We start from the raw sequence: 27,159 nt of genomic DNA, 5'->3' as shown, positions 1-27,159 counted from the left end.
AGACATAGAGGACATTATACCACTCTCATTTGGCAAGGGAACATTGTAGTATCCTCAGAGACAAATTAAAACCTGTGACTAGTGACATTTGGTATGTCCTATTTAGTCTGTTGCCAGCAAGGCCTGAACTATGTAAAGCGGAATGAAAGGGGTGACTCTATAGAACTGTTTGTGTAATCAATGCAGAATCATATAGAATCAGATATGTATGTTACATGAGCTAGCATGATGTAACAGTGGTATGATGATAACATGAAGATGAAAGTAGTTTACATGTAAACTATGCCATGTCATCTTTGAGGTGGACACATGAACACAGCAGCTAAATGACCAGTGTTATAGAATACTAAAAAGATGCCCTAAGCTTAGGAATTTAACGTTTAGCATTTTTTCTCCAAATGAAAGGCAATAAAATAAAACAAATTTATAATAATGCAAACTCCTTCATTATGTTGCTTAATAAATAATTTATTTGCTTTATATCACTTACAACAGAACACAGCACTGTAACATTTTACATCCTCAAATGGAATTATAAAAATATTGCATTTATAACATTAACGTGTATTTCAAAATGTGTTATTCAATAAGCTATTTACAGTGGTGTACACTGTGCTGTTTTAGAAATGTGTGCAATGATGAATTTAAAATTTGCTTTGAAAAAAAATGTCTGTAATTTGTTAATGAAATGGTAAATATACAATAATGCATATGCTATTTTAATAATAAATCCTTCCTTCATCCAGACTTAATGGCATATTAAAAACAAAATCAACACTACACAAAAAAGTTTTATTACAGACATTTTTTATTGACAATATTATTTTGCAATTAAACTGGAAATGCATTGCATTGTATATTTAATACTATTTAATGTTCAATTTCTTTAAAATAAAATAAAAATGTCTTTTCAATGTTTGAAAGCAGTTTTGTTAAAGCACTGTAAATACGTAACATTACCAATTAATTTAATAAAAAATGCACATATAAATATATCATCTGTAAATCGTGAACTATAAAAGGCAGTCTTTGAATTTTGGACTTGTGATACTTTAATTCACTCTCAAGAGGAATTTGTTTTAACAACTCATGGTTTGTCAAGGCAACATTGATGCACACTATAATTCATTTGCTTAGAAATGTCTTCTCAAATCTAAGTGAGGAAAGTAAGTGCCGTATAAACTCTGTTCCATTTTGTATGAACCCATTCTTTTCTTCAGGAGTAATAGAATCTGAATAAAAAAATAAATAAAAAACGATACAAGTCAATATTCATTGGAAGCAGTTGCAAACAGACTTGCAGACCCTTAAACGTTTTTTCTCAAAACAGATAAACATATGTAAGTTAATCTTAGCCTGAATGTTTAAAACTGAACTCTTTGTGCAACCAGGTATTTTTAATTTAAAAACAAGATTTTAACTATTGTTTCCCAAAAAGCACTCTTTGTTCTAGGGATATGTATTCAAATGTATAATGATAAGAAAGAATAAATTATCCTTAATAGATAAGAAATAAGAAGTCAATGCCATTCTGAAGCTATTATATTCTTTGCTACCTCCCTTATCCATTTGTTATTTAATTTATGTGTTTAACTTAGTGTCCATGTTTTGGACAGCATATTACCCCTTAAAATCATCAAGTTGGTCTTTATGGCTTTCAAAATCTATGCCTAGCTACGTCATTGTTGACTAATCTCTTTAATAAGTAGCAGCTGTCATTCTTTCACTCCATTCAAAAACAAAGTGTAGATCTTCTGTTCTTTCAAAATATCCAGCCAGATGTAGGGGAATGATGCACAGACATATAATTTACACACACACACACACACACACACACACACACACACACACACACACACACACACACACACACACACACACACACACACACACACACACACACACACACACACACACACACACACACACACACACACACACACACGTGCATGTGCGCATATGCACTTGACATTTTCATGCAGCTGCTCATATTATATAATTCTTAGCCTAAACTTTTAAAACAGAAAATTTTCAATGCTGAATAACTACAATAAATCTACATTGCAAATAGTTTGGAAATAGTTTTCTGTTGAATCCATTTGTCTTCCACAGTATTTCTTCCAGATGGTCATTCACTGTACTTATTAACGCACAATAGACTGACATATGCCACTGAAATTTTAGAAGCCAATACCATGCCTGGAACTCAGTACAATTCTTGAATTTTCCACATTTACGAAATCAGTATATAATGAGATCTGAGAAAAGTATCTGGCACTTAAGAGTACATGAACAGTAAGAACCATATTCTTAAACAAACTTGGAATATCACCCTTATGTCTTCCATAATAGTTAGCTAAATTGATTGGGAATATTGTGCAATTCCAGAAAACTGGGTAATGAGTAAATATGCTTTCCCAATATTGTTATGAAATCCTTGCATGTGTATTTTCTTTAAAGAAGAAGAGGGTATATATTACCTGAGAAGGAAGAACTGGCCACATTAAGTGCATGAATAAACTTAGCTACACTTAATGGTGATCAGAAATAAATAAATTTAAAAACTAAGTTAATTAAATTAATAAATGCATTTGTAGATGTATGCAGAACAACCCCACCCAGTCTAAAGATGCGTAGCTTACCCTTTTGCTGCTGTTTTATAATGCAGTTGTATATAGTCATAGCTTACAGCAAAGGCACTCTTGTTAAATGCAAAGACAGGGAAATTGATCAAAGAGCTTGTTTGCAGACATTCCTAAAAAGAGATCCTTACAACATTGACCAGTCAGATTTGAAGGTAATATTATCTTACTGGTTGTAATTTGTATAAATAACACAGGAGTGAGTATTTTGTAGCAATAATTTTCCCTTCCCTAAAATGACATTTGGGTATTTGGCATCTTCAAACTTTATATCAAAAAAAAAAAAAAAAAAAAGTAAAATCCTATAGATTAGGTTCATAGATTAGTACTAAATTAACTGCCCTTATAAGCCTAGCCAATTATCCCATGTGAGACTCAAACCTTGAACCTTGTGCTTGGAAGGCAAACACCTTAACCATTAGGCCACCTTCCCAACCTCAAAAAAATATACATCTTCAATCTGTAAGGTTCTTTCCAGTGGTGAGAATCAAACCTTGCACCTTGTGGTTGAAAGGTATACACTAACAACTGTACCACTTGGCCTATAACAGTAATAATGTTAATGCTAAGTATATTTGAAGTGCTACACATATGGATGGAAAATGTAGGAAAAAGGGTTCCCTAACTTGTTAAGCAATGACATGAAAATGAGGGTCACAGGTACTATCACATAATATAACATGTTTTGAGTTAAATTTAATGGAAGGCCTAATGTATGAATGTAAAATGTAGAACTTTAAATAATAAAAAGAAACATCTTACCAAAAAGCAGCAAAGGAAAAGTAGAACGAGTACCAGGAGAACCGCCAGTGCTATAAGGATAATCGCCCAGAATGGTAATTCTTCTGTCTGCTTGACTGGTTGAATTTCTAATTAAAAATAATGACAAAGATGCTCAAATAAGAAGCGTATTAATGATGCAATGTGTAATCTAAACCTGGAATGCAAACTACGAAGAAACATTAAACTTGGGCAAAATTCTGATATCAAGTAATACTTTTAAATAAAAGACTTTGACAAGCTACACAACTCACTTGAGTACTTTTCTGCCTTTGTAACATTTGATCCTAATATATCTTTAAGAACTATACATCTATTCATTCATTGTGCGAATGTCAGAGATGATCCTCACACTCAGTGGTAAGAAAGCTGAGGAATTAACTCTGGGCAGTATTACACACAGACACACACACACACACACACACACACACACACACACACACACACACACACACACACACACACACACACACACACACACACACACACACAGCTATTTACAATTTGCAGAATTGCCAAATCATCTACAGCATTTCTTAAGGATGAACTAACTGGAGCATCTGGCAAAAACCCACACAGATACATGGAGAACATGAAGACAGCACACAAAATGTACAGCAGTTAAGCAGTCAAACAACAGAAGTTCCAGTGTACCTTCCTCAGTTGTGGGTATAGTCAATCATGAATTGTTGCTAGGATTCAAAGAGATTTTCTCCATTAGCTTTGGTTGGTCAATGCAGGTTGATCAATTAGAGTGAAAGAGACAGTCTCTGATTCAGATGTGGTAAAGCCAGACAGACTCCCCATTAGTGTGTTATTATCATGTCTCTGTATCAAATTGCTTGCTATTAGATGTGACCACATTAATGTACTCCCTACCAGCGCATGTTCTGCCGTAGCATAGGCAACCCTGTACACACACACACACACACACACACACACACACACACACACACACACACACACACACACACACACACACACACGCACACACACACACACACACACACACACACACACACACACACACACACACACACACACACACACACACACACAGTAGCTCTCAACTGAAAAGGGACAATAATCAACAGAGCCAGAGACAGATCCAGAAACAATCAGGGACACTTTTTAAAATGTTAGTATTGTTAAACTGAGATTTTGGCAGAATAAGAGAATGTGAATTAATATAGACTTTCTGAAGAAAAATAACTCTATAACTCCAATTATTGTTATTATTTTTTTAAAAGTACCTCATTACCATTTCTCCAAAACTCCCCAAATTTAGGAGGAATTAAGAGGGCAGAGCTAAAATATGAGTCAAAATTTGGGTTGTCCCTGAAAACGAGGGACCGTTGAGAGGTACGATACATGCAGCTGCATCATACTTACCTGTATGATTGCTATTACCATAGGTGTGACCAGGTAAACACTACCAGAAGGCAGCAATCACTTTTATTCTTAGAGTAAAATTTAATTAGGCATCTGCTTAGTTAACTAGGAGCTGTTATCATTTCTGCATAAAAGCACATGGCTAATTAGCAATGGCCACTCCTCTGGACTGCCATATAAGGATGCGGCCTCCCCAGTGAGACCGATGTCCATTCTGTGTCTCCCACTAGGGAAAAAGCATTGCAGCAGAGCAATGTCCGAATTGGAAAGGCTGACTGTGATGTAAAAATTGGCTGAGTTAAGGCTTCTACATTGCAGCAATCCTTTCTGAATCCCAGGGTAACTTAGTAAGGGTGTAAAAATTAAAGCTAAGGGAAGCTGTATTTTCCTAGCAAGGGCAGAGCTGTCTCAAATTCAAACACTTAAATGAAAAGGAAGATATATATCTCCAGAATGATGCATGCTTGTTTTGTTACTAGATTTCCAGTTATAACCTTTGAATATTTTTTAGCATATGTTCTGCATCTTTAACTCCATATGTAGGATATATATCATAGAAAAACGAAAAACGATATCATATAGATATAGCAGCCTAGGGTAAAGTCTACATATCAGATATTTCCAGATAATAGTGAAGGGCAGTGATTGGGACCTTGTTGTCCATTTCCAAAATCATGGCTTTACCCCCCTGGACCCAATAACCAGTGTTAACACTAAATGTCTTTGTTTACTGAAATTAACAATTCTGACCTAAATGGAACAAAATTGTACTCATTAAATGTAGCTATTCTTCACTGATTGCTTATTTTGTCTGTCAATCTGGCAAATGGGACAGAGGATTAATGCTATGGGCTATGGGCTGTAAATGAGCTTCTTCCTGTTGTTCATGCCTTGAGGTTTTCAGCCTCCATTTGCCTACTGTGCGACTCTGTGAAAATCACTTAATCAGACAGGCCTCCTAAGTTGCCTCTAGAAAGAAATACTTCCATTCTGCAGGCTCTAGAAACATCTACTGTGGGGACCTCTACAACAACAAATAAACACAACATGCTGGAAGGCTAGGTACCTAACTCAATGTATTCCCCACCTGTGGAATAAGTTATCAATACAGGCGGCATTTTTTTTTTGGTGTGGGTGTGAGTTGAAGTGTTTGAAGTTTACTTTTTTACAGTTAAAATTAAGACACAAAAATAAGTGTTCACTTTTTATTTCAATCAACGAATAAAATGCAAAGATGATCCGCAAACTGGTATAGCAACAAATGTATATATGTATTTGCCTAATGAAGCAGTAATAACTGTGAGAGCTTTACTTGCAGTCATTAAAGAGGTTAAGTGATTTAAGAAAGTGGTTTGTGTGGGTACACTTCATTTTTGCACTTTTTATTTCAAGCATCTTTCAATATTTAAGGAAGGCTTACTCTAAACTTCAGGATCACACAGCTGCCAGCGCAAACTGAGAGAGAAAGAAAGAAAAATACCCTAGAAGGGAATATATTCACACTGTGCACTTTTTGGAAATGCTCAGTTTGGAGAGGTGGTGTCAGGGCAAAATACATTGCAGACTTTCCATTTGTTAAATGGCAGAGCTTCTAATCAAATAACAAACCATAAGACAGTTTGAGCCACTGTTAAATTCTGTGCCGTTTAATCAGAATTCTTTTTATGGGCTAATTTGCATGGATTTAACCTTTCCCTTATTTAGTTTTGCATTAACTATTGCCTTCAGCACCCTTGGTATTAATTAGTGTTTACATTCTAATGATACAAGATATGATTATCCCATCTATCCTTCATTCAGGTTGCTGTGTTGTTATTCATCCACTTTTAAGATAATGGGAATTATGTTGCAGAAAGTTTACAGACATGCTATATGACTGTACAAGATGCATTTCTTATTTTACTTATCCAGTTACCACAGACGAAATATATTATATTGACGACGAATAATGGTGCTACTTCACTTCTTTATTGTCACATTGAATATTGATTATTGGCATAATGCAAAAATGCATTCATACTAATATCCTTTAAGGTCAGGGCTCTGAGACAGGTTAAATGTGTTTCTGCGCTGTTTAGCTCAGTCTGGAAAAATCGGGAGAAATTCTAGATTTCTTTGTGCAGTGCAAATGCTAAGCTATTGGCAAATGAGTTCACAGTTATGGAGGAAAGGGTCCTGTCACAGGTACCTACTGAAGGCTATATTATTTCTATGAAAGGGGGGTTCGTCAGCTGACCTCAGGAGGATGTTAGTAGATTTTGTGCAAAAGAAGGAGCATGCCCAAACTGGCAAAATGTTCATGAATATGAAAACAGCCTTTAATACAGTCAATTGTGGGTTCATGTTTAAAACATTAAAGCAAGTGGTGGGTGAGGACAGATTTATGAGGGGATTTAGTGTCTTGTAGATTGTGTTTAAGGATAAGACAGAATATGACTCTCCAAAGTGGACATTTTTGGAAAGGGGGACATAGCAATGACATATCTGAATCTTTTACTAATTGTAAAGAAGTTAGCACAGCAGATACAGAGTATGCTTGGAGGATAGTGTAAGCAGGGGGAAAGCAACAGTTTAAATATATTTTCAGATGGCTGTATGCTATTACTTAGAAAATGTTTATGTGATGCAGGCAGGCATCTTATTTTTACCATTTGTGGAGAGAAGGCAGGACTTAGATATTCCATTGACAAAAGGCTGCTTGTTATATTTAAGAATGAGTGAGTTCAGGACTGAAGCTGCTGTTTTCCAATGACAGAACTAAATATTTAGGGGACAGAGTTTATCTAACAGTGAAAGAAATATGAGAGACATTCACTATAAAAAGGGTGTTTTGATGTTCTCAGTTATTCTGAAGAAGTCCTTAGTAGTTAGAAAAAAGTACTTAATAAATAATTTGTTTCAGTTTTTAAATTGGGTCTTGGTGTCATTTTACTTAGATAGAACTACGGTTAAAATCAAAGGAAGTGAAAGGAAAGAAAAGAGAAATTCATTTGTGAGTGCAAGCTTTTAAAAAGTGAGGTTTGCAAAAAAAAAGGATTTAAGTATTGTGTTTGTGGAAGTTATAGTTATACAGAAAAGTGCAGGAAGAGCAATGTGAAAAGACACGTTTTTGAGTCAACACCAGGGAAATAGGTAGATGTACAGCACAAGAAGTGGTTGGATCATGCATTGAATATGGTAGAGGTTGAAACAGGTGAGCAACAGATAAGCTGAAAGGTTAGGTATGATTGAGAAAGAACATGTAGGATTATTGGAGGATGGTTGGGTAAGGTCAATTAAGAAGATGTAGGCTTATTGGAGAAAGGTTGGGTAAGGTCATTTAAGAAGATGTAGGATTATTGGAGGATGGGTAGGTAAGGTCGAGTAAGAAGATGTAGGATTATTGGAGGAATATTGGGTAAGGTCGAGTAAGAAGATCTAGGATTATTGGAGAAATGTTGGGTAAGGTCGAGTAAGAAGATGTAGGATTATTTGAGGAACGTTGGGTAAGGTCGAGTAAGAAGATGTAGGATTATTGGAGGAACATTGGGTAAGGCCAAGTAAGAAGATGTAAGATTATTGGAGGAACACTGGGTAAGATCGAGTAAGAAGATGTAGGATTATTGGAGGAACTTTGGGTAAGGTCGAGTAAGAAGATCTAGGATTACTGGAGGAACGTTGGGTAAGGCCAAGTAAGAAGATGTAGGATTATTGGAGGAACATTGGGTAAGGTTGAGTAAGAAGATCTAGGATTATTGGAGGAACGTTAGGTAAGGTTGAGTAAGAAGATCTAGGATTATTGGAGGAACATTGGCTAAGGCCAAGTAAGAAGATGTAGGATTATTGGAGGAACATTGGGTAAGGTCAAGTAAGAAGATGTAGGATTATTGGAGGAACGTTGGGTAAGGTTGAGTAAGAAGAAGTAGGCTTATTATCATGAAGACTGACAGTAAGGTGGCAGTGTATGGCTTGTGGCTGCATAGAGGGAGATACAGAAGGAATGAGATGTCAAAAGGAGATGAAAGAAGATGGAATGGAAAAAGCAAGGTAGTGATCCAGGAAATGTTGAAGGGGAATAGAAGTGTGTTAAAATAAAATAAATAAATATATAAACAAGTAAGAAATTATTTATTTTATTTTACCTTTGTTGACCAGGATAGTCCGACTGGATTCGTGTCTTTTTTCAACAGAGGCCCAGGAAGAAAAGCTCCATACATTCATACATACATACATACATACATACAGAAAAACTATTTATATGTACATGCATGTCATGTCATACAATTTCCAGTGCAGTTTTAGACACGTTAGAAGGTTAAAAACATCATTCAGTCGCATAAAGTTAATACTGAGCTGTTAAAACATTATCTTGTAATTAAGATACAGTCTCGTAGCAAGAAGTCCTCGTTAAGCACGCAGTTGAGGGGGGAAGAATTTAATTGGGGGTAGAGTAAGGACATGGTCATCGTGTTCTAAAGTACTGAATAAGACTTTTCTTGAAATGAGACAGTGAGAGTTCTGAAGTTAGGTCAGCAGGGAGTGAATTATATGATTTGCCAACAGAGTTGACAAACAGAGATTCCCCAGCTGAGTTGTTAGGTTTGAAAGAGTGAACTAACATTTTGTTGGCAGATCTAAGTGTCTTGAGGTTATGATAGTGGGTGATAAATTTATTAAGTACAGGTGTATTTTTGGATTGGTATAGAATCTTATAGGCAACTACTAGTTAGTTGACCTGAAGTAGGTTAGGTAACTTCAAGCCACCCTAGAAGATTAAGGTTAAGACAGTGGTGTGTTATGTAGGTTGTATCAGTGGCAAATTTAGCAATGTGATTATAGCAGCTTGAGGGTTTGTTCAGGTTGGTTTTACTAAAGTTTATGAATAAAGGGGAGGCATAGAAGAGGGTGGAGACTAGGTCTGTCTAGGCAATAACAGTTCTGACTAGGGGAGTTAGGAAGGGATTAATCTTGTATAGGGAGCCCCTTTTTATTGACTGCTTTAATTGTATGGTTAATATGCAAGTCAAACTGAAGGTTATTGTCAACTATTACGCCTAGTAGCTTGGTAGAGGGATCTGGAGAAATATTGGTACTGTTGTTAGATTTTATGGTAAAGGTTGGTATGGTGGATCTACAAGTTGGGGAGAACAGCAGCAGTTTAGTTTTGTTTGGATTTAATAAGAGATGTCGAGTAAGGAGCCAATTTTCAACTGTATTAAAAGCAGTTTGGGATAAAGTCTGCAACTCTGCTGGGGAGGTGGCCGAGCATATAAGAGTCGAGTCGCCCGCATATTGAATACAGGTTGAGTTAGGGATGACCTTGTGCAGGTCATTAATAAATATAGAAAATAGGAGGGGTCCTAAAATGGAGCCCTGGGGGACTCTGAGGGTTGTAGGTAGAAGGGTGGATAGGTAGTTATTCCATAGGACTGCCTGTTGTCTACTATTCAGGTAAGACTGGAACCATCTGATAGACTGGGTATCCAGGGAAATTGTTTCCAGTGTTTGTATAAGTAGGTGATGGTTTATCATGTTGAAGGTCTTGGAAAGATCTAGAAAGAGGACTGAGGAAAGTTTATTATTGTTTTGGTTTTGATTTATGACATTAGAGAAGGAGAGGAGGGCAGTGGTGGTACTATGGTCTGGTCTAAAACCATGCTGAGAGTTTGTTAGAAGCTTGTTCATGAGAAGATAGTTCAGGAGTTGTGTAGGGATGCATTTCTCCATAATTTTGGCTAGTGGTGACAGAAAAGCTATGGGTTTGTAATTAGAGAGTTCAGTGGAGGTGCCTCCTTTAAGGAGTGGGATTACACGGGATATCTTCCAAATGGAGGGAATGAAGGCTTCAGATATAGTTCGATTGATATAGAGATCGGGTAAGCTACGGCACTGGCTGCTTTTTGTGAATACTCAGCTGGGATGAGATCTGCAGATAAGGTAGTAGGTTTTAGTTTCTTGATTAGTGATTGGATAAATGATGTGGAGACTGGTTGAAAGTTAAATGTGGGCTGGGAACTGGGTATAGTAATAGTTGGGTTTGGGCAACTGGGGATAACTGACTAGCTAGATGTTGGATAGTTTCAGTGAAGAAGCTGTTGGAGGTATTGACAACCTCTGCTGGAGGTTTTTGGTTAGTAGTTGAGGGGTTAGGGGTGGTGGATTGACCTGGGTGGAGAAGTTTATTTATGCTTGCCTAAAACATTTGGGGTTTATTGTAGGCCTAAACCTGTATAGACTTCAGTCAGCACACTTAGACATGGACAAAGTGTGTTTTGTATGAAGTTTTTATTCATGGCATCAGTACTTGCATTCCTTTCATTTGCATTTCTTTGATACTTTTCACCATTCTAATGTGCGTTTCTCTATATTAAGAAACAATAAAGAGAATTTAGAAAATAAAATACCCTGTGTAATAAGTACTTACCTTGCACTGCTACAGAATTGGGTTTCAGCTGATAATATCCTCCCAGTAACTGTGTACTATTAGTACCTTGAGCGAATGCATTTTGGACCAAATTGTTACTGCCTGCGGCATCCTTCTTAAAGTAACAATTACAACTGACAACCACTGATCCGATCCTGTAAGGTTCAATTTTTGTAGGTATTAGTATAGAGTATGCACATGTATTTGTGTTTGCAAAAAAAAAAAGAAAGCTCTGCTTTACAAGCCTTTAAATACTCATAGCTGAATAAAAACCTTACACATACTAGACAAGATATTCTATCAAAAAAAATAAAAAATAAAAATAAATAAATCAGCATCAGAATCCAGTGCATAATAAATAACTCCTCTGAGCAACATGCATGTTCACAGTGTTTAGATGCATTTCCTTAAAAAGTATAGTACAGAAATTTTGGTTAGAAAACCTGCATTAGACAGTCGTATTCTGAATTCTTGATAAACTCAGCATTAGCGTTCCTCAAACAGTTGAACACTGCTCATATAGAAATGGACAGCAATTAATACATGAGATAGGTGACTATGTGATTTGGCAAGTCAATGAAAAATATGTGATTTGCCTACTTATAGGAACATGCAGCCATATTTGAGTCTCAGCATAAGGTTTGATTTGGGCACATTCAGCATCTGTGACATACAATCTCATCCCATAAGTCACACTTTGGAATATGGTATTTCATGTAATAAATAGGTTCAGTGTATTTGCTTCAGTTGTACACTAAGCATAATGCTAGCAGTTTCCCGACTTTCCTGTAATAACTATAGAAACGCGTATCTTCACTAGTGAGTGGTTATGATCTGAATTTTCCATTTTTAAACCAAATACAGTGGTTATCATCTTCTTTTATATTTATGATACTCCAGGTAAGGTGAGGTCACACATAATGTTGTTATGTTTGCTGGAGCAACCGAACTATGCAAGGCATGCTGGAACAACCAAACTATGCAAGGCATGCCGGAACAACCGAACTATGCAAGGCAGTATATTGAAGGAAATAATAAAACCTAACTACCCTGTTCCATACTGCAGATAACCTCTTCACTAGTCTCTCTGCATCATTTCTGCATTCTTTTTCCATTCCAGACTTGAAACCAATTCACTACATTCCTGTTTATCATTTACTGCACATTCACTGTTCCTGCCTCCTCCATTTTCATGGAATCCATATTTCATCATCTCTGTCCTAAATCTACCATTCTAATGTGCAGGTGATATTTCTCCTTCCCTGTCTTCATTTTACAGTAAAGGGGGTGTCACTCACCCTTTTACCCTCACCTACATATTGTATGAATCCTAGCTGTGTCCAACAAATAAATTCTATTCTATGGATGATGGAGAATCAGGGCTGATAATTTAGCCATGCACCCCATGGTGGCTGTTCTGTTAATCATCTTGTTTGTCATCTTCTATATTCCCCTAGCCAGTGTTTCTTTCTTGTTTTCTTCCATGAGGAGTTCAAAACTGCATACATTGCATTTGAGTCTGTCTAGCACTCTTCCATTACTGAAGGCTGGTTTTCTAAAAGGGAGATCATCAGCCGACCACAGGATTCTGTTAATAGATTTTGTGCAATAGCTAGAAAAGGAAAAGCATGCACAACCTGATGTCTCACCTCATTTCTGGGGAAATAAAATGAATATTTGGCTATATAGTCCACCCTGAGTTCAATGCCAATAGGTCCTTCTTAGGCTCCTCCCCTTCCACTGTTGTGAATTATCTCTGCAAACATATACCTGCCTTGACAGGACAACTGCACTGCTTCCCAGTGAACCCCAGGTGTAGTACCTCAGCTCTGTTAGCTGTCCTGTTACGATTCTACCACAGTGGTGCAGTTTACCCTACTTCTACACTGGACACATGCACTGCTCATCAATAACCCCAGGTGTCATCCCTCATCTTGGTTAACTGTCCTGTTACAATTATACTGGAATGGTGCAGCCTACCACACTCCCAAACTGGGCACATGCACTGCTCATCAATAACCCCAGGTGTCATCCCTCATCTCAGTTAACTGTCCTGTTACAATTGTACTGGAATGGTGCAGCCTACCACACTCCCAAACTGGGCACTTGCACTGCTCATCAATAACCCCAGGTGTCATCCCTCATCTCAGTTAACTGTCCTGTTACAATTGTACTGGAATGGTGCAGCCTACCACACTCCCAAACTAGGCACTTGCACTGATCATCAATAACCCCAGGTGTCATCCCTCATCTCAGTTAACTGTCCTGTTACAATTGTACTGGAATGGTGCAGCCTACCACACTCCCAAACTGGGCACATGCACTGCTCATCAATAACCCCAGGTGTCATCCCAAATCTCAGTTAACTGTCCTGTTACAATTGTACTGGAATGGTGCAGCCTACCACACTCCCAAACTGGGCACATGCACTGCTCATCAATAACCCCAGGTATCATCCCTCATCACAGTTAACTGTCCTGTTACAATTGTACTGGAATGGTGCAGCCTACCATACTCCCGGACTGGACACATGCACTGTTTATCACAAACCCCAGGTGTAGTCTCTCAACGTGGTTAGCAGACTAGTTCTGATCCTACTGGAATGGTGCAGATTTAATTAAGTTCTACTTTTCTGATCCTGCTGGAGTAGTACAGCCTTCCTTCTTCACATTTATTACTGTCCCTTTCACACTGGAGTCATTCACAGAACCAATTCCACTGTGCAGCAGTGAACCTATGACTAGCCCCCTTCCTAAACCACATGAAACAGCAGCCTCTCTAATAACACGATACCTTCATAACTTCTGTTTTTCCCACTTAAGCCTCTGCCCTTCTTACAGATTTGACACAGAAGCTATGGTCTTTAATGCTTTAATCAAATTTGCTGTAGAAGAACTGCATATTCTGATACTGGACAGTATGTTACCACATCCACTGTTGTTTCCCCATCTTTCTACATTTAATCTGAAATATTTCTATAGATTAACACCTGGTCATTTAAATATTTAAACATACACACACACAAGTGTGTGTGTGTGTGTGTGTGTGTGTGTGTGTGTGTGTGTGTGTGTGTGTGTGTGTGTGTGTGTGTGTGTGTGTGTGTGTGTGTGTGTGTGTGTGTGTGTGTGTGCATGTGTGTACGTTGCTTTACTGAAAAAACAACATATCAAACTACAACTCAGTGAGCAGAATTGCTCAAAAAGCAACCTATTAAAAATATACAAAAAAAAACCTCCTTTTGTGTTTTCTTAGAGGGGCAAACACTGCTGCACCCCCTCACCCCTGCAAATTATATATACCATCTGCAACATTGTACTAATGTGGGGAAGGAGCAAATTATCTTCACTTCACTGTGATCTTATAAAGAAATAAAAGGCAGCATGTGTGATAAGCAGATTTTTGATCACTCAAGCTTGCATTAATTACGTTTGATAAAAAAACTTTCACAACAATGTATACCACAGATATATAAATGTATATATATATATATATATATATATATATATATATGTGTGTGTGTGTGTAAATATATATGTATATATCCTTTTCACCTGGGTATTTTAAACATTGTCTGAAAATAAGAAGTTCGGCAGAAGACAGGAAAATAAATATTAAGTTATTCAAATATGCTTTTAATAAATGTATAATAGCTCCTTAATTTATTACTATTTTTAATTCCTTCTGATGCTTGAAACTCAGTACTCATAAAAGGTATCCCTGGATAACAGTGGAATGGTGCTGCTGATTACAGACACTGATGATAAAGTGATCCCTGTCTCATGATTCTTTCTGTCAGGCACATAAGCAGTGGATGAGTACAGTACAGCTCATGTAAACGTTTTTACCTAGTTACCCTTTTCTCCCCAGATTTATGTTCCATTGTATGCATTTATTAACCTATATGAAGCAGTATTGTGTCTTAAGTTGCTCATCGTGAAAATGTTATGTCACTCTTCTTTACTATCAATACGGCAGCATTGTAAAAATCGCTTACCTTAGATGTGTTACACTGCAGTAAAGAAATTTGTCTTTCAAATCGCTGGAGGTGAATAAATCTTGAAGCTAAAAAAAAGAAAAACAAATTTTAAATTTATTGATCTCATTTTTTTTTTCCATTTTGCAAGACATGCTACATACGGTTTCAACAAGCGTTACTTTATAAGACAGTTTCAAGAAATCGTTAATGTGGAACAGATATCAAATATTCATACTGTGACAATATGCTGTAGAGAAAGAGTATTGTCAGGACAGAATGAAGTTTACACGCTGCCACTTTCAGATAAATACCCACTAAGGAAAAATCTACCGTATCTGCTACATCGCTGAGGGTCGTATCTAACTAGACTTGAAATGTTTAATATAATAACGTTGACAAGTAAATAAAGGATGGGTTACAAGCTTTGCCACAAGATCTTTCATGTTTGCATTTAAATGGCAATATAACCAGAGTCTGATAAAAAGTTCCGTTATGGAACAATTCATTTTTTTATTTAACATTTGTTTACCGGGAAAGTCTGACTTGTAACGAAGCCAATTTTCACCAGAGGCCTGGGGAGAAATGTTCCAGACACATGCCTTTGTAATGTGGGAGGAAATTAGAGCACCCAGAGGAAACCCACACAAATGCAGGGAGGACATGCAGACTCTGTACTAAAGGCACCCCAGCCGAGAATCAAACCGGAGAATTTCTTGCTGTGAGATGACAACACTACCACTGCTCCACTGCGCCATCCATAAGCAAAATTAAAGTTATCAATACACAATTAGAGGCTAATGGGAGTTTCATGATGAAAATATGTCCTAGACTGTGAATAATTATTTATTTATTTTTATTTATTTTACATTTGTTTACTGAAAAAGGATTCTTGTCCAGTAGGACTTCCCCAGTAGAGGCCCAGGGAGAAAAGCTTCACATATAACACACAGAAATGCATACAATTGCTTATGCGGGGATTACATGTACAAATCTCCAGGTTAGACATACGGCAGTGTACCAAATTACATATATATATAAAGGCACCACATATAATACATAGAAGAGTAGACATTTACATATAAATGGCACAAATACAGAGTCAAGTACAAGAATACCGTTGACATATTCTTAAATGACAAAATTAGTAGATTGCTCATATAAAGACATAAAATAACTGGCTCAGATAATGTTATACAGGTATTATTGACAGCAATGAGTATCTGTGCTATAGATTTTGAAACATAACATTACTATGCTTGTTGTAGATTTGGTTTCAGTAGATGCCTGATAAAAGAACATTACAGTATCGGTATTTCAGTACAGGGCTGATAGATTAACATTTTGGTATGATAAGGAATAGTGGTTTATTGTATTAAACAGTGTATTTAGTGTTTTATTGCATAGTGTGTTAGTGTATTACTGCGCCTTGCTCACTTTCATGTAAATGATGTTGTCTTGTCTTTCATGAATGACTGAAGTATGTAAGATGACACAGTTAGATGTAGACAGAAGTCACATCTGTGCCTGCCAATCACAACAGTGTTAAGATAATATTTTTGTGAGGTCATTAACTCTTCAGTTACTTTATTCTAAGGATGAATCTAAATCAGTTTAATATTAGGACTTCATTAATTAAGCTATTGTTTTGAGCATTATGACTGACTTTATGTGTTAGAACTGTCTAAAACACATGACAATATTCATTTAGCAATAGTCAGTTATAAAACTATATAAATATGTGTTGTCCAGGGTCTCTAACCTCCATCCAGTCGATATCTATGCACCATTCATTATGCAGCCCTGATTACAAAAGACTTGCATTCAGTGTAAGTGACCACTTACACTGAGAGCAAGTCTTTTGGAGTCTGGCCTCCAGTGTAGGCTTGTTTATGGATAGGCCTTACACTGAATTAAGTCACTTACACTGAGAGCAAGTCCTTGAGAATCAGGGCAGGCTTAGACTGACAGCAACTCTTTTGGAATCTGGCCCTATATGTCTACCATTTTTAATTTGTTTATTTATATGATTGTTTTGCTTTATACAACTGTGGACACAAGTAGTACATTTTGTAGCATCCTGGAAGTAGATACTAGTCCTCATTATCTGACGTCATCGACTCCCTCCACACTACCCTGCCACACAAGTTAGTTAGCATGGTGCAGAGCTGTTCTAGCATGCCATGGTTAAACAAAGAATAGCAATGAAACTCATGGAAAAGGCTGCTTTTCAGGCTAACTTGAATACAGTGCTTATTCTTAGCCAAAAGGTTGAGAATATATAATAAAACAGAAATGTTAACAGAATAACACGGATTTATATCTTTATGAGCAGACCTGAAAAGCATAGGACAACCAGTCAGTCTTCCACAGTATATGGGGAAGGGGTCATGTTAATAGATGAATTCTTCAGCGTATGAAGCCCCACCTGAATGGTAGTATATGCAGACAAGCAAGAATGTACTACCAGGCTAAGGAGACAGCACAGGAAACAAGTCGGACTACAATGCTAAGCCATTATCAGTATATAGCAGCGTCTAGTCCCCTCAAAACTCAGAGATATCACCGGATATGGTTCTGTAGCAGTGACTGCCCAGCATGGTGGAAAGCTGTTTTGTACACCACTCTGAAATACTTTAGTGAGGCTGCTGCGTTTGTGAAGGACCATCACACCACTTTGCGAGGCATACTATTCGACATTTTCTGTTACCGTACGTTCAGTTTTGCATGGCACAACGTAGTGCAACTGCCTTAAACTGGTTTTAACTGGCACTGTAACCTTCCAAAGTCCAGCCAATGATTCTTCACATCTCAGTACATTCGTACACTTATAGTTCTTCAGAAGCATAGTGTGAAAGGATTAGCTATACTTCAGTGAGGTCATTCAGCACATGGTGTCTGTGTATTCCTTTCCGTGACACCTATCGACTCATCCTAAGATGCATATATTCACTAGTCTTTGGCATTTAGCCAAGTTGCCATTGGCCTTCTTTTTAACAGTAACTGAAATGGCTTGTTGTCTATATGATATCTGATCTTCCCCCAACCTGTGTTGGTCACAGCATAAAAAAACAAGACATCGGGTCCATACTAATATATCGTCAGAATACTGCTGCACATTTTAAAGAACATTGCCGAGAACACAAAGTGTCATGGTATATCTTCAGAGTTGTATGGTAAATCAAAATGCATGTTTTTTGTTTGAAAATTTGTTGACTTATTTGTATTCAGCCTGTTAATTGCATTTCAATTGCGCTTTTATTTCTTAGTTACCAGATTTTTAATGAAATGACCACTATATTGAAACTAATGTTTCTGGCAAAAGAAAACAAAGGACTAGTCTGCAAAGTGGCCAGAGTTCATGACTGGGTACTTGTCATTTTTTTTTTTTGTTACATATTCTTTGATTACGTCAGCTACAGAAACAGATTATGTCTCCTTTGAGGAAAAAAAAAAATAAGAAATCTTCTTTTATTCTTGCAGCCACTTGAAAACAATGTACCCATGCTATGCGCTTGTACAAAAGTGTCACCTATGAGGGCGTATTTATATGCCAAAAGTAATGATGAAAATCTAATTTACAAAACAGGTTTTTATTAAAATATTCATGACCTCAGTGCATTGTATTATTTTGCATTGTTCAGTAGGTGGTTATTATAGCAATAACCCATGCCTGGGTGTGGGTAATGCTGGATTTACCCATGGTTGGCGTGGTTTGGTCCCGAGGGCTTTGCCCTCGGGACCAAACCACGCCAACCGTGGGTAAATCCAGCATTACCCACACCCAGAAGTGGGTTATTGCTATTATACAATGACATTATTTAAGAAAATAAATAATTACTTTTCTTAAATAATGGCATTTTATAATGCCTCTTTACTGCCCTTCTGTAGCTGTCTGGTATTCTGCAGCAGTTCTGATGTACTGCGCATGTCTACGCAGTACATCAGAGCTGTGGGCAAAAGCAACGGAGAATGCAAGATCTCCGTTGCTTTTTTTTACTGTTTCGCTATGTTAAATGGGTTTAACATAGCGAGACAGCTTTAAAATAAGCAACGGAGATCTCCGTTGCTTATTGTAAAGCTGTCTCGCTATGTTAAACCCATTTAACATAGCTAAACAGTAATGGAGATCTTGCGATCTCCGTTGCTTTTTAAAACTGTCTCGCTATGTTAAATGGGTTTAACATGGCGAGACAGCTTTAAAATAAGCAATGGATATCTCCGTTGCTTATTTTAAACTGTCTCGCCATGTTAAACCCATTTAATATAGCGACAGTTTAAAATAAAAGCAGCGGAGATCGCAAGATCTCGTTACTTATTGTGTCGCTATGTTAAAGGAGTTTAACATAGCGAGACAGCTTTAAAAAAAGCAACGGAGATCTCTGTTGCTTTTGTTAAACCTGTGTCGCTATGTTAAACTCTTTTAACATAGCGAGACAGTTTTATACTAACAGAAAAGTCCGGCGACCGGACCTTTTTCCGTTAGTATATTGAGGGATTTACAACGGGCACGCTGGTTGGGCTGGCCAATCAGTGTGCACGTTTTAGGGGAGGAATTGTATAATATAGCAATAACCCGCGGGGTGGTAATGCTGGATTTACCCACGGTTGGTGTGGTTTGGTCATGAGGGTGAAGCTCGAGTGGCCAAACAAAGCCAACCGTGGGTAAATCCAGCATTACCCACACCCAGAAGTGGGTTATTGCTATTATACAATGACATTATTTAAGAAAAAAAATAATTACTTTTCTTAAATAATGGCATTGTATAATGCCTCCTTGCTGCCCTTCCGCAGCTGTCTAGTATTCTGCGGCAGTTCTGATGTACTGCGCATGTGTATGCCTACACAGTACATCAGAGCTGTGGGCAAAAGCAACGGAGAAAGCAAGATCTCCATTGCTTTTTGCAAACTGTTTTGCTATATTAAATGGGTTTAACATAGCAAGACAGCTTTAAAAAAAGCAACAGAGAATATCTGTTGCTTTTTTAAAGCTGTCTGGCTATGTTGAACCCATTTAACATAGTGAGACAGTTTTGAAAAAAGCAACAGAGAAAGCAAGATCTCCGTTGCTTTTTAAAAACTGTTTCACTATGTTAAATGAGTTTAACATAGCGAGACAGATTTAAAAAAAGCAATGGAGAATTATTTTAAAGCTGTCTCGCTATGTTAAACTCGTTTAACATAGCAAGACAGTGTGATGCAACGGAGATCTTACGTTCCCCGTTGCTGTAAAAAAAAGAGTTATAGTAATGGAAAAAGTCCAGGTGACCGGACCTTTTTCCATTACTATAACTCTAATTTACAATGTGCATGCTGACCAATCACCATGCACGTTTTTGAATATTTAACGGGGGTCATTGTATAATTAGCATGTTTGACCCACTGCACCATTAGCCACCTCCATGTATAACATTGCTTCACACTAGTATCTGTTGTCATCTTACAAAATATCAGATCTATATATATATATATATATATATATATATATATATATATATATATATATAGAGAGAGAGAGAGAGAGAGAGAAATTATGTGCAACACACAAAGTAATTTATATGACATTCAGTGTGTACATACCTGTCAGCAACCTTGCACAGTCACTTGCTAAAATATTAGCACTATGCAAGTGCACACTACTTGACTATGATTCATAATCTGAATAATGAAATAGTCAATTGAACTTTGCTGCAGGTAGAGTTTATATGTACAGTTTTGAGACCTGTGGGGTTTCACAGTTTTCTTCCGTTTCTTCACAGTACTTACGTTCTTGATATTTCTGTTTGGATTATAGTTTTCAACCTCTTAGTACAAGAAATCTGGACAAAAGCCTGACAAAATGGGGGGACAAAGGCCCAGATATAGGAACATATTTTAAATATTGCTATTTATAAATTTAGAAAATTAATAGAGAAACAGGGCTTGTTTTAACATACATTTTCTGAAGGATTTGAAGTCTGAAACTCAAATGTAAATCATTACTTAGTAATCTTCCCAATGATTTGCCAAAAAAAAATACAAATTTTGAGGAACAGACCAAAAATATGAGCCAATAATCTGGACATTATGCAAAAATCTGGACAATAGAAAAGCATGGTTTGGTTAGATTATAATGTAACATTTACCTTTGCTGTAACATTTGCTACAATCGCTTTATATTCTTCAGAGTCGGGGTCTAGAGATGAAAGGTTTTTGTTTATGATTGTGAAGTCAAGAGCATAGCCGATGACTGTTGCTGATGGGACAACGACTGTTGTTGTCATCGTAGTTGTGAAAACATCAGAAGATGGCAATAACTGGTAGTCTAGGAAAATACATTGTTGAAAATTAGAAACATTTTAATTTGTAAACATTACTTTAGTTAAAATACGGTTTCCAGTTACTCTAACAAACAAAGGCCTACAGAGGTACTTATAGATACACGCATGGAAACATTGCATTCAAAAATGTCTAAGAATCAGATGTGATGATGCCTTTCTTTCTTGTAAACCAGCCATAGTGTATCACTCTGTTTTTTTTTTTTGTTAAATAATTCAGAGAGTGTTGAATGTCTGCACCATAATGCCATTTTAATCTATATTGTGACTCTGAGACTATGTGCTACTAGACCTGCTCGCCATAGCAGTCCTGGATTTGACTCCCAAAGCCTCCATTTGCTGACTGTGTGACTCTAAGTCATTTACTAATACATTATTCTTGGGTTACCTCTGAAAAGGGGCTGCATGCCCAGTGGACTTACACAGTTAACAAGTATTTTCTATTTCTGCATCATATGCATAAAATAAATACTGTCCATGTGTCAGCATAAAGGCAATGCTCCATAGTGCAAAATGACTTGAGCAATGAATAGCACCTCAGTTATGTCATTTCAACAGCACAATGAGAGGTCTTAGTGTTTTGTGTAGACATACTATGTTAGGTGGGTAACAGCTGCTAGTCTGCCCCAGAGGACAGCTGTATAATCCTCTACAGATGGGTATGGTGTGGTGTAGGAGGTACTCAGAGAGAGGGAAGCCTGTATTTCAAGTGTACTGTACAGAGTATACCCACACAAAAACAATGCTGGAAGTAGTTGGGGGCTCATGCTGCATCTCCAAATATGGGTCCAGATAGTGAACAACAAAGGAGGTACTGGGAAAAGGGGGTTGTCAGGTGTTTCACTATTCAGTATTGCAGGATGAGCACCCATATGGGAAACTTCAGTGGTGGCACTTAGAAAATGGGGTGGGAGAGTTACTGTATTTAATGGTGCACAGTTGATTGCAAATGTATGCAAGATACTGTGGGATATTTTAAAACAACAGCAGCACAACTTGGTACTGTCCTGATTAAGAAATCAAATGAAAATGCCTCACTTAACAAATGGTAGTTATTAGCAAAACATAATAAAATAGAAAAAAAAGTTAAAGCCTAGAGTGAGCGATGGAAAACCAAACTCAAGTTTCATGCAATCGGTACTTCATAAGGACTAAAAAACTGTTATGCAATGCAGTGGTAAATTGCCAGTGATAAATTAAAAACAAATAAAGTAAAATAAATAACTCTCAGCTAATCAGTAAACCAGTGAAGTAATGAGTTAATGGCTTCACTTTAACAAAGGCTTACTAGTTAACATTCATTTTCCCCAGATTTTTGCCTGCCTTAAGATACTTCTTAACAATTTCACATTCTCATACAGAAGTAAATACGAAAATAATTCAGTAGACAGATCATAATGTAATGAACAAAACTTTTAATGATGGAAGAAACAGGACAGAGATAGAGTTTATGAGAAAATAAGAGATTAATGGAACATTGATATATTTCTTTTAGAATTACAGCACAATGGATGTAAACTTCATATAGCATTATATTTTGAGTTTGGTGCCACCTGCTGGAATTTTTTAGTTATGAACAAAGAATTGTAAAGACAAAAGAGGTCAGACAGGAAAATTAACACGTGAGATTAAACCTAGCTGTAATTAAAGAAGCAAAAACAAATAGTAATATTAATAATAATAATAATAATAATAACTATATATGTATACATTAGAGCAGCAATAAGGCAAAATTATGGAATTAAGCTGAAAGATATAGCGCAGAGCAAAAGAACATCACATCACTTAAAATATATTTAGACATCACATAATTAATAGTGAAAGAATAAGTCAAATTATAAAAATACAAATAATAGACAAGCAGGTGAAAGCATAGTACAGTGTCCTGATTAACACAGAATTATGAAAAATATATTAGAAGAGCAGAAAATTTTACAATAATCATCACAATGAGAAATTCTTTAAGTTACTGGAAGATACAAAGAATACATTAATTACACTATCTCAGTGGAGGTTTGTAGGATAAAGATGGAGACTTATCTGTCTAGAAAAAAAAAATGACTAAGTAGAAGATATTTTGATAGTAACATATTAAAATAATGCAAGTCAGATTAATATGTACATGTAATTCTTTTGAAATTAATTTAACAAAGAGTAGATACACAAAAACAGTAAATGTTGAGGTCTTAGGCTTGGATCTATATTAAATCAGCGAACATTTAAAATAGCAAACGCTGATTTATCGACCCTTTAAGAGCAAAACCTGTTCCACAAAAAAAGTCAAAACGTAAAATAAAGTGTGGGCTTTGCCCCCCACACCCCCCTACTTAAATATACCAACTCCGAGATCGCACCACAGTGGAAGAAATGGCAAAGTCCTGAAAACGGCCTGGTGATTTTTTTTTTCCCTGGGAAAAAAAATCACTGTTCCGTGTCTTCAGGATTGTCAGATTTCGCTCTTAAAGGGTCAATAAATCAATATTCGCTATTTTAAGCATTCGCTGATTTAATATAGACCCTTAGGCTAATAGGTTTTTAGTAAGATTAGAGCCAAAAGTGACCATCAAGAAACTCAACTACATTACCCATTATTGGTGGGAAACTAGCAGTGCCCCCAATTTAGTGGAGTCTTTCCACATATTCCTGGTGAAGATTGGGCTCACCCATCCAGTCTTCTAGAATTGTTTTAAAGTGCTCTGCTTGATAGGTAAGGGCAGTCAATTCTAGAAATGGGGTATACATTGCATTAGGTATCTGTCACATCATTTGGTCTTGTACATGTGATAGTAGAGGTTCAGGTCTCTAGAATGGATGTTTGCTTTATCACTTGTTCTATTTTTGGAATGCTAAGCACAAATAATCCCTCAGGAGTCTGTATGTCACTGAGTAGAGCAACAGAGTAGAGTAACACAGCTTTTAGGGTATCAGAGTACAGCGACATAGCTTTTAGGTTATCAGAGAAGAGTGACATGGCTTTTAGGTTATCAGAGTAGAGCAAAACAGCATTTAGATTATCAGAGTACAGCAACACAGCTTTTAGGTTAGCAGAATATAGCGACATAGCTTTTAGGTTATCAGAGTAGAGCAAAACAGCTTTTAGAGTATCAGAGCAGGGTGACAGAGCTTTTAGGTTATCAGAGTAACTAAGGCTACTGAGATTTGATATATTTTTGGTGAGGAAGCATTGAGGTCTCTCAAGCAGAATTCATTGCTTAGTAAAGTACACACTGAAAGGTGCATTATAGTTAATGACACGCCTAATAATAGACAAATAAAGTGAGATTAGAACATATTTGGACCTTGAGGAGATTCCACAAGGGATAAGCTATGCCACCACAGAGACATAGTGATTTAAAAGAGTTTATGTTTTCAACATAACTCTCAAATAGTCATCATGGATGTTAGTACTTAAGTGGAATGATATGTACATGACAAACAGTAGTGAGTCTCTCGGTACAAGTGTAAGCATATTGAAGGGTTTCCTGACAGGTAATACACAATGCCTAGGTTGTACCCAAACATGAAATAAAGCTTTATTGAAATTTGGCCTTTGATGAAGTACTGTGTCCTGTATATGATCTGCCCAAAAATATGCCAAGATAGATTATCCATTTTCAAGAAACAGGGTTGACATTTTAATTAAACACCCAAAGACTGGATGGCCTAGTATGGCCAGACTGCAGAGTTCTGCCAAGACTATAAAAGATTAGGGGAGAAAAATGGTTCCCAAAAAGTCACCCTTAATAAATGTTTCAGTCCAACTATTAACCAATGTTGACGTTAAATGCAGTTCAGTTTCACATAGATATAAAGCTTTAAAGGATGCTAGCCACACACTTCTTGGGTGCCCTATCAGAATTTTGAGACTCTTCAGTATAAGTTCCAAAATTTTGAAAAAGTAAGCATTTTTTGTTGAAACATAACAGCAAATTGTAAAACTTGTTATTTCACCTAAAACGTGTTTTCTGCAGGGGGTCCACCCCCTGCAACCCCTAAGGTAAAGGGTTGTATACTGCTACTTATATATACAAACTACAAGATTTGTATACCTCAGAAAAGAAGGAATAATCAGAGAGAGAGCTGTTTTGCAGTTAATGTATTCCTTTCTGTAATAGCAATTTGGTTCTTTTTGTTCCAAGGACTACACTTGCTGTCCTCAAACATATTATGGAAACCCCTCCTTTCAGAGGTTTATAGTTTCACAAATTAGTACTAGGCTAACTTCCTTTCCACAAACATATTATGGAAACCCCTCCTTTCACAGGTTAATCGTTTCATAGATTAGTAATAGGCTAACTTCCTTACCACAAACGTATTATGGAAACCCCTCCTTTCACAGGTTTATAGTTTCATAGATTAGTAATAGGCTAACTTCCTTACCACAAACATATTATGGAAACCCCTCCTTTCACAGGTTTATAGTTTCATAGATTAGTAATAGGCTAACTTCCTTACCACAAACATATTATGGAAACCCCTCATTTCACAGGTTTATAGTTTCATAGATTAGTAATAGGCTAACTTCCTTACCACAAACATATTATGGAAACCCCTCCTTTCACAGGTTTATAGTTTCATAGATTAGTACTAGGCTAACTTCCTTACCACAAACGTATTATGGAAACCCCTCCTTTCACAGGTTTATAGATTCATAGATTAGTAATAGGCTAACTTCCTTACCACAAACGTATTATGGAAACCCCTCCTTTCACAGGTTTATAGTTTCACAGATTAGTAATAGGCTAACTTCCTTACCACAAACGTATTATGGAAACCCCTCCTTTCACAGGTTTATAGTTTCACAGATTAGTAATAGGCTAACTTCCTTACCACAAATGTATTATGGAAACCCCTCCTTTCACAGGTTTATAGTTTCATAGATTAGTACTAGGCTAACTTCCTTACCACAAACGTATTATGGAAACCCCTCCTTTCACAGGTTAATCGTTTCATAGATTAGTAATAGGCTAACTTCCTTACCACAAACATATTATGGAAACCCCTCCTTTCACAGGTTTATAGTTTCACAGATTAGTAATAGGCTAACTTCCTTACCACAAACGTATTATGGAAACCCCTCCTTTCACAGGTTTATAGTTTCATAGATTAGTACTAGGCTAACTTCCTTACCACAAACGTATTATGGAAACCCCTCCTTTCACAGGTTAATCGTTTCATAGATTAGTAATAGGCTAACTTCCTTACCACAAACATATTATGGAAACCCCTCCTTTCACAGGTTTATAGTTTCACAGATTAGTAATAGGCTAACTTCCTTACCACAAAAATATTATGGAAACCCCTCCTTTCACAGGTTTATAGTTTCACAGATTAGTAATAGGCTAACTTCCTTTCCACAAACATATTATGGAAACCCCTCCTTTCACAGGTTTATAGTTTCACAGATTAGTAATAGGCTAACTTCCTTACCACAAACATATTATGGAAACCCCTCCTTTCACAGGTTTATAGTTTCACAGATTAGTAATAGGCTAACTTCCTAACCACAAACGTATTATGGAAACCCCTCCTTTCACAGGTTTATAGTTTCACAGATTAGTACTAGACTAACTTCCTTACCACAAACGTATTATGGAAACCCCTCCTTTAACAGGTTTATAGTTTCACAGATTAGTAATAGGCTAACTTCCT

At 36.8% G+C, this 27,159-nt stretch overlaps 1 protein-coding gene across 7 annotated transcripts in view; it reads right to left on the bottom strand.

Annotated features, from left to right (window-relative positions):
- Positions 1-447: 447 nt before the first annotated feature.
- Positions 448-27,159, bottom strand: part of LOC122817706 (mucin-16-like) — a 261,441-nt gene continuing 234,729 nt past the window's right edge. For all 7 annotated transcript variants that reach the window (XM_044090777.1, XM_044090778.1, XM_044090780.1 and 4 more), the window contains 5 exons: positions 21,316-21,494; positions 15,212-15,279; positions 11,218-11,372; positions 3,405-3,511; positions 448-1,232 (listed from right to left, as the gene is read on the bottom strand). In XM_044090777.1, coding sequence (XP_043946712.1) covers positions 1,134-1,232; positions 3,405-3,511; positions 11,218-11,372; positions 15,212-15,279; positions 21,316-21,494 — 608 coding nt within the window. In that variant the 3' untranslated portion in view covers positions 448-1,133. The remainder of the gene's footprint in view (positions 1,233-3,404; positions 3,512-11,217; positions 11,373-15,211; positions 15,280-21,315; positions 21,495-27,159) is intronic.

Source organism: Protopterus annectens, chromosome 13.part0 (assembly GCF_019279795.1).
Source record: "Protopterus annectens isolate FY-2018-M chromosome 13.part0, PAN1.0, whole genome shotgun sequence".
NCBI classification, from domain to species: domain Eukaryota; kingdom Metazoa; phylum Chordata; order Ceratodontiformes; family Protopteridae; genus Protopterus; species Protopterus annectens.
Note: the sequence above shows the minus strand (reverse complement) of the source record. Positions and strands in the feature narration are given on the sequence as shown.